We start from the raw sequence: 8,848 nt of genomic DNA, 5'->3' as shown, positions 1-8,848 counted from the left end.
AAAAAAAAATACACCATCCCATCTGATTGACCACGTAATCATCATTTTTCAACACACACTTAATACCCATAATTTTATTTTTTTATTTAAAATTTTAAATAACAAAAATACTCAACCTCTTCAAAAAAAAATAATTATTACATCCTGCATTAATATTATAACATCCTATTATAACATCCTACACTCAAATTATGGCTTCCTACCTATTATGCCATAATATTTCTTCCAAAAATTATAAAAAAAATATTTTCAATATTAAAAATTTATTAAATTTTTAAATGACGAAAATATCTCTTTTTTTTTTTTATAACATTCTGTGAAAAAATTATGACATCCAATGCAGAAAATTATAATTTAAATAAATCATAATTTGAGTAGAGAATGTCATAATATGATCACAGAATGTCATAATTTTTTTAGAAAAAAAATATTTTCATCATTCAAAATTTCAAATAAAAAAATAAAATTGATATTAAATGTACGTTGGGAAACAGTGACTACATGGCTCAATCAGATGGAACTACATTTTTTCTACATCCAATGTAGTGTACAAAAAATTTCCCTTAATCATTAAGACTTGCATTGGCCCAAAAAACCAACATTATCTGTGAGAAGTGAGAAGATGAGGGTTGTAACGTTAAGTTTACCTCTTCTCTTAATGCCATCAACAGAAATTGGGTCATCATCCAATGAGAACAAAAAACAACTAGACTGTTGAGCTTACAAAGAATGGAGACATGCATGCCCCCACAGATAACAAACCCATGCTTCTGTCAACAGACATTTCCATCAGTGCTGATCCTGCTTTGCCTCGGCTATATCTACCCATTCCATTAAATATGATTACCCAAAAAAAGGGCTACTAATATACATATTAAAACAGATTGGGTCATGTGGAAGACCCGAAGCCAACACTCTTCATTGTCGTTGGACCGGTGGAGTTGTCTGCACCTGCCCATACAAGCCAATTCCTGGGGACCGGTAAAACCCTCCTGGAGCCGACTGCAGCTGCTGTGGCGGCTGCTGCTGCTGAGGCAGTGGCGGAGGTGGAGCGCCAGGTCTTGTCAACCCCATTGATACATGGGTCGGCAGAGGAGGTGGGGGGGGAAGAGGATTACCCACATACCCAAAAGGTACCACGCCTACCATCATTCCACTAGTCTGTTGTGCATACTGCTGCTGCACTGGTGGTGGTGGCACTGGTGGCAAAGGTGGTGGAGGTGGTGAAAATGGTTGACTTGCCTGATTAGCCTGGGAAAATGGCTGCATAGTTGTGGCCGAGCCTTGGGGCAGTGCAAGAGGAATGGATGTCATATGCTGCGGTGCCTGATGCTGAACCTGTCCGAAATAGGACCCATTACTCGTATCAGAGACAGCCATGGGCTTCTCGAGTCGGGGTCTTTTGTCCACTGGGAAAATCTGTGGGCTGCTCGCAAAGACTCCTGTACTTAGACCACTATTTTTGGAAGCAGCTTCTTCAGCAGCCAAAGATGATAGAATAGAGGTCAGCACTTGTGCTGAGGAAGATGAAGCAGCGAGCTTTGCTGCGACAGCTGCTGCTGCTTTCTTTTGCTCCTCTTCTGCACTGGTTAAGGTACTTGCAAAAGTCATCACAGGTTGTGGTGGTTGAACTTGCGGGATGATGGGTTTTGTGGGAGAAAGGTTGGGTTCTGTGACAGGGGTTGCTTCTGGTGGAAAAGTCATGATAGGCTGGGTCATGTTTGGAGGGGCGAGGCTAGGGCTGGCACCATTGCCACTGGTAGCTGAACCAAGTATCTGCCTCATGTTGTTGGCATGTTCAATCTCAGCTTGAGCAACCTGTAAATGAAGTAGGAACATTCAGACCAGTATGAATGCAAGCAAGTGGTTTCACAAAAGATTAGGCCCAAGTATCAGCATGCAGAATGTGGATGATACTTAAAACTAGATTTAGTCCACTCCCCTTTGCTAAGAAAGATAGGAAGAAGCAAAAGCCAATGACTAATCATGATATGGGATGTTAAAAAGTCGTAATATTCCCCCAAAGAAAACATGGAGGCAGATCAACTCATCCACTCCAATGGTGTGAGCAAATGTGTTCATCCAATCATCATGGTTTATTTGCTAAGTGTGAAAAGAAATAATTCAAATCTAAGTTGAGAAGCTTCCACCGATATTAAAGCAGCCAATATGATAGCCATTCTAAGAACTGGTACAGCTGTTGCAAATCTCACAAACTGATACACATACATGATCCTTCAAAATCCCGATATATGATCATTTGAAACTGCTCATAAGGACTAACCCCAATAAACGGCCTTCACCCAAGAGTGGCGCCTTACCTTTTTGCTAAGGGTGGCAAAAATCGACCCGACCCGCATTTGACGCGCCTTAAACAGATTTGGGTTTGGATTAAACGGGTTCAAGTCGTAAACAGGTTGATCTGTTTAACCTGTTTAATAATCGAATCAGATTCAGATTTCAGACAGCTAATCCGTTTAATCCGTTTAATAAATAGGTTGGATCAGATCAAGTCAGATTGTAACAAACCCATTTAACCCATGACACTGGAGAGCTTTAAGGGTTTAGGAATTAAGGGTTCTGTCATTCCTCATTCGACCGGTTCCACTGTTCGCCATCCCATCCTCCTCTCGACGCTCTAGGGTTTTCCATCCCATCTCGTTCTCGACACCCCTCTCGATCGAGGATCCCCCACCATCTTCCACACCGTCGAGGATCCCCCACCGCTGTTTCGATCCACGAGGACCACGCCCCCGCACTCCGTCTCTTCCTCTTTTCCTTCTCCTAAAAAGCCCTAGAGCCCTTCACCCCTTCCATGATACGTCACCGCCACACCCACTCCCTCAGTCGCCTCACCCACTCCCTCCGCCTCACCCAGATCCATTCACCGGTGCCACTCCCGTAGAGCAAACCCTTCCTCCCGCATATGCTCTGGCTCCGAAAGGACAGGCCCGTCAGAGATGAAGATCTTGCCGTTCTCGTCGTATGCCTTCCCGTTGGAGTCCAGCATCCCAAGGGAGAGGGCACCGTGATGTAGCCCTGCTGTGGATCTCCGTGGAAGCAATAGCCCTCAGGGGAGTTGGGCATGCTACCATCGTGGGCGTGGTGGACGGGGACATCATCTTCAATGGCTCCATCGTCGAAGCCTCCGACGTCGCTGGAGGCGACCGAGAGCAAGAGGATGGAGGCCGGAGAGACAGTCGAGTGGAGATGCGGCAAGGGCGAAGATGGAGACGGTCAGCTATAGAGACGAAACAGGTTTTTTTTTAATTTTTTTTATAAACAGGTTGAGTTTTATTTTTTTTAAGGGGTTATAAATGGATTGTAAACAGATCAGGTCGGATAACCTATTTATTAAGTGGGTTGGGTTCGGATTTTAAAATTTGACATGTTTAAATAAATAGGTCAGGTCTAGGTTCAGAGTTTTTTGACTCGATCCGTATTTGATCCGACCCATTTATATCCAACCTGGCCTGACCCAATTGCCACCCCTACTTTTTGCCTTTAGATGCTCCTCTTGGTTTCCAGAGTTTTCATTTTTTGATGGCCAAAGGCTCTGCAGTTCTAGAACAGTCCATCTTTTCTTTCCTCCTAGATCAGTCCATCATCAACATCTCTGAAAAGCCTTGGTTCCCACAAATGAGAAGCAAACACCATCCAGGGCGTAAGTGTAAATCTCGGTGAGAGCTAGTCTCCTAAGTTCCTTTTGTCCTTGGAACCATCTTCTTCACCTTCCCATAGCAAGATGTCGTAGCTTTTAGTTCTTTCAAAAACTCAACAGTGCTACTGACCTTCTCACACACTATTATCATGCCTCATAACCCCTTCATGTAGGCAAAAGTTGGCACAGAAAGCTAGACCTCTAAAATTTAAGCCCCTTAACATGGCCATTGCTTGATGCAACCTCTGATTTTCTGATTCTTTGGAAGAAAGATCTCATTAATTAATTAATTGCTGTTGTACATATAATTTGAATATGACATCATTGACGACAACCTTAGGGTGAATGCCAAGCAAAATGTTTTCCTAGATTGGATCACCACATTGGAAGATTAGTTCAACAGATATGGCATCTTTGGTGAAAGAAAAGTCCACTTAGCCAAAACGTATTCTGATCATTGGTGATGATTTCACAGCGAATGTTGAACCCACATGCTTTTCTAGATTTGATCACGGTATTAAAGAATTATTCCAACTGATATGTCATGTCCAATGAGAGAGCAATCTACAAAACCAATATGAATTTTGATGGGCCAAGCTTAGAGAGTGAAGCAAGATCAACTGGCTCACTAAGGGCACTTGTTTTTAGTTAATTTGCACATGATGAAATAGCTCTTCAACAAAAAATCTTATCACTAAATTCTAAGAAGGTTTACCGGCTACCAAAAGCCACTTGCCAACATACCTCTCTCAGAGTGGTGAATCATCAGGGAACTAACCTATTCTACTCTCTCACATATGCAGAGAAAGAAATTATGATTGATTTTGAAAGTTGAATCAATTTTTAAAGGAAAACTTGCAAAAAGCAAAGAAATTCATAAAACCTGATTCTGGTTATATTTTCTGCGTCAGACCTTTTGCAGGCTTCTATATGAAAAGTCCTATGACATGTTAAAATGAATTTTGTATCTGACAGGGTGATCAACAAGTTGAAACTGCTGGTTGAGATGTACCCACAAACCTACACCATAGAATAGGACAATTGCATGATCATCCTTGTCAAAAAGTTATGTCAAGCTTCCTTTATGCTTGAAAGAATCGACTCTATAATGTGATGCAATATTTATGTAGGACATGCATTGTCATCTCGACTGTTAATCTGTGATTAAGAGATGCAACAAGATAAGAATACAAACACCTTCGCCTCGTGTAGAAGAGTCATAATTTGTGCAATCCAGTGGAGCTCAGGAAGAAAGCAAAAATCCAACAGGGTGAAAGGAGTTGCGCAGACAAAATGGAGCAAGAACAATAGCTAGAGCCTCAGAATAGCTTATGTGAAGATACAACGGGGGAAGAACAAGAAGGCATTGCATAGAAACAGAGAGCAAGAAACCAAAGTGATCTAATTGAAGAAAATGAGGCCATCAATATTAGATATCATGCAACTGTGCCATATGAAGAATAAGAGAAATCTCTCTCTTCCATCATATGACATGATGTCTAACTAGGTTAACATGCATGACAAGATTCCTTTAAAAACCAATATAAGCATGAAGGCATCAAGAATAACAGATTACTATATAGATTGAAATAGAGAGGAGGGCCATAAAATGAAAGCCACATGATACTCGGCTATGTTACCAATTTGCATCCGAACTCAAGATCAAAATTTCCTTCAAGAGAAATATAAGGAACCGTGGATTGCCCAACGATCATATCCAACACTGAACATAATGCTATTCAGTAAAAGGCTATCTCCTGTTGATTGGGTTTCATGTCAAGGATGATGAAAGATGAAAAAACCTACTTTATTAACCATCTTAAGGTCATTAGAATTCAATTTTAGAAAGATAAAGGCATTATCATACAAGGAAATCCGTAAGAATCTGAAATTTGCAGGTTGTTTCATTCTTTCTAGGTATTTTCTGTTTGCATTTAAGAGTCTCTTAGGACTAGATAACCTTCTTTTATGTCACAACATGAGCCCTTAATACTCTCTCTCGCAGAAGGGGTTATTTCCCGATAATATTTTGCATTTCTTGAACAAAAATGAACCTATGACAACCTACATAAAAGCTACCATCCTGATCCATAAACATAAAAACTTCATTTTACTCAATAAAATAAATGGTTTCTCTTCTTTCATAATGTGACATCATGACTAGAAGGCATGATCCTTCTTGACTCTAGGTGCATAATCTAGTTATTTTAGATGTGTCACTCGACCTATCTCTCCATTCTGTCTTTTCTTTTTTATTTTCTTTTAAGTCACACATTTTCTACACAAATCACTGAAAAACGAAGTAATCCATCAGCTTGCTCTCTTCTTCATTTCCAAAGATGCTACTTTAACTTAAACAGGGCCACTAAACTTGGGGTGCATTTGGTTTGCGACCTTAACTGGAATCGGAATGGATTGGCATGGGAATCGGAATGGCCAAATCCCCCGACATGTTTGGGTCGTGACCGAAATCGGAATCAAAATCAAAGTAGAACTTCAATACCAAGGAAGAGTAGGGATTGGATTTTAGGGGATTGGAGCATATTCCCGTTTCCCCCAAGAATTGGATTGGGAATAAGACTTCCCCCAACCAAATGGCTGAAATGGTAGTCACTCATTCCCATACCCATTCTAGAGTCCAACTCCCACAACCAAACATGCCTTTAGTTCTACCAAACCTTGAAAAAGTTTAAATCTCTAATAAAACCTCTCACATCCCTAGGTCGCCTCAATATTATTTTTCTTATGTCAAACACTATATTACATTAATTTCTCTTAAAAGTTTGGACTTCTATATTTCAGCTTAAGCAAACTCATTAGTCTAAGATAGAACCTAAACACTTTAGTTTTAGTTTTGAATATCCATTTATTTTCTGCTACCAAAACTCATAATTCCTCTAATATGTTCATTTCTAATTTTTACCTCTCCTAGTTTTGTACTATAGATCCACACGATCATTCTTCCAATTACACTCTCTCACGCCCTATCTACTTCCTCCTAGATCTATATTGTATGGTTTGGTTCATAAGTATCAAAGATTCAAAGGTACTTAACGATTCAAGCTCTCTAGAGCAAGATTTGTTGTACCAATATCGGTACTATGCAGGTACATTGCTGCTAAGGTGCAATATGCAATGCTCAATATGGTATGGTACAACTCACTTACCAATACATGGTTGAGAGACCCTTTTCTTATGTCCAACCATGTTATAACCCAAAATCCATTTGTACAGGTTGGTACAATACAAAACTGGGCGGAACCAATTGGTTCCACTCAATGCAGGCGAATTCAGCTCCAGCACTATATTGAATCCTGGTATGATACCGGTATTGTACTAGATGCGTACAGTAAGGTATGCTTGATATTGAGCAAAATAGGTCGGTACGGCATGCTATGCTCTAGACTATATATCAGCACATCTCCACTTAGTCCACCCTATTTTGGTTTTTTTTAGTATATCACATTCCATTTTACCATCCTATTGTCATTTCTTTTGGAGATCCCATATTCTAGAATCTAATTAACCATCCTACTACTGGTAGTAGGGTATGCCCTTCAAGCCATCTAGCATATCAATTTTGAGATATCACAACTATCTCTTCTCCATATAGTCATAAAAAATTAAAAAGTTGTATCACACATGGGCCAGTCCGGATACTTGAAAATTATTCACAGCTATGGGTGAGGTTAGATATCGCACTAATATGGCTGCCATTTTATGCAATATCCCATGAAGGATTAGAGTGACTATTTGCTCATAATCATCATAGTGAAAATTAAAAATAGAGATGAAGATGAAGTGAAAATTAAGGATCATGAAATTTCTAAGAGTAATCATGTTCGATATTGAGGCTCAATTATTCACAAGAAAGGAGACATTGAAGAGGATGATATCCTTATGATTAAAGTAGGGTGGATACAATGGAGAGGTGCAACTCGGATATTATGTGACCATAATATACCTACCAAGTTGAAGCAAAAAATTTATAGTACTACCTTATGACCAACTATGCTTTATGGTATAAAATTTGGGTAGTTGGAAAATAATATATGCACCGGATAAGTGTAGCCACAATGAGAATGTTAAAATAGATGCATGGTAGTAAAAGAAAAGATAAATTAAGAAATAGACATTCGTGAGATAGCACCAATTGAGAATAAATTGAGAGAATGACAACAAGAATGGTTTGGACATGTACAAGTAGGCTGATGGATGTACCGGTACAAAGAAGTAATTTGATCCAAATAAAAGGAAGGATGGGTAGAGATAGACCAAATACCACGTGGACCAAATAGTGAAGAAGGACTTGATATCACTACATCTTTCAATATGTGTAACGCTAAATAGAGTGGAATGGAGGAAAAGCATTGATATAGCCGACCCCAACTAGTTTGGGATTAATGCTTAATTGAATTGAGTTGAGTTGAGATGTATCCGACAACCTCAATAGTCCTATGTGATGACCCTCTTAAAGGCCTAGCCAAGAAGGAGCCTAAAGATCAAATTACTTAATATCTTTTATGTATATAAACATTAAGAATATAGCTTTACATATGCACTCCATAGTTTTCTGACAACGGAACAAAAAACTTAAACAGTTCAATAGTTCATATATATGGGAATGAAAAAACAAATCTGTAATATCTTTTATTTAAAAAAAAAAAAAAGATTCTCATGACAAGGTGTCTACAACATTCCAATAATCCATCAAACATTTTAATTCGAAAATGGTTATCTGATTGATATAGATATGCGTGATGGATTCAAGGGCAAGGTATTATGTTATGAATGGCAGTCATTATCATAACTGGTAAACTATTTAGATAGATGGATTCACATTCTTCATTCATGTACCTGTCATGCTTATCTATCTAAAATATTACTTGGAGAGAATTTTCCAAGTATTAAAGGGTGTATTTACTAAAGAAGAGAATATCTTTACATAATTGATAAATATTCTCCCAAGTTTTATTTTTAACTCCTCTTATGTTATACCAATTTGACCAAGTTAATTAACCTACTGGGAGATAATAAACTTTGCCCGCTAGACAATTGACCTACTTGGAGATATCACACTTTGTTTGGGAAATACATGGTGACATAGATGAGCAAGCAATAGTCATGTTTTGTCTATTATGCAATGACCAGCATCACATGACCCATAGGCATAGTTGCGCACTTTAT

At 39.0% G+C, this 8,848-nt stretch overlaps 1 protein-coding gene across 4 annotated transcripts in view; it reads right to left on the bottom strand.

Moving 5' to 3' along the window:
- Positions 1-629: 629 nt before the first annotated feature.
- LOC105052397 (uncharacterized) overlaps positions 630-8,848 on the bottom strand; it is a 50,019-nt gene continuing 41,800 nt past the window's right edge. For all 4 annotated transcript variants that reach the window (XM_073244264.1, XM_073244263.1, XM_073244265.1 and 1 more), the window contains one exon: positions 630-1,818. In XM_073244264.1, coding sequence (XP_073100365.1) covers positions 919-1,818 — 900 coding nt within the window. In that variant the 3' untranslated portion in view covers positions 630-918. The remainder of the gene's footprint in view (positions 1,819-8,848) is intronic.

Source organism: Elaeis guineensis, chromosome 10 (genome assembly GCF_000442705.2).
Source record: "Elaeis guineensis isolate ETL-2024a chromosome 10, EG11, whole genome shotgun sequence".
Lineage (NCBI taxonomy): Eukaryota > Viridiplantae > Streptophyta > Magnoliopsida > Arecales > Arecaceae > Elaeis > Elaeis guineensis.
This window is presented reverse-complemented; position numbering and strand designations above follow the sequence as displayed.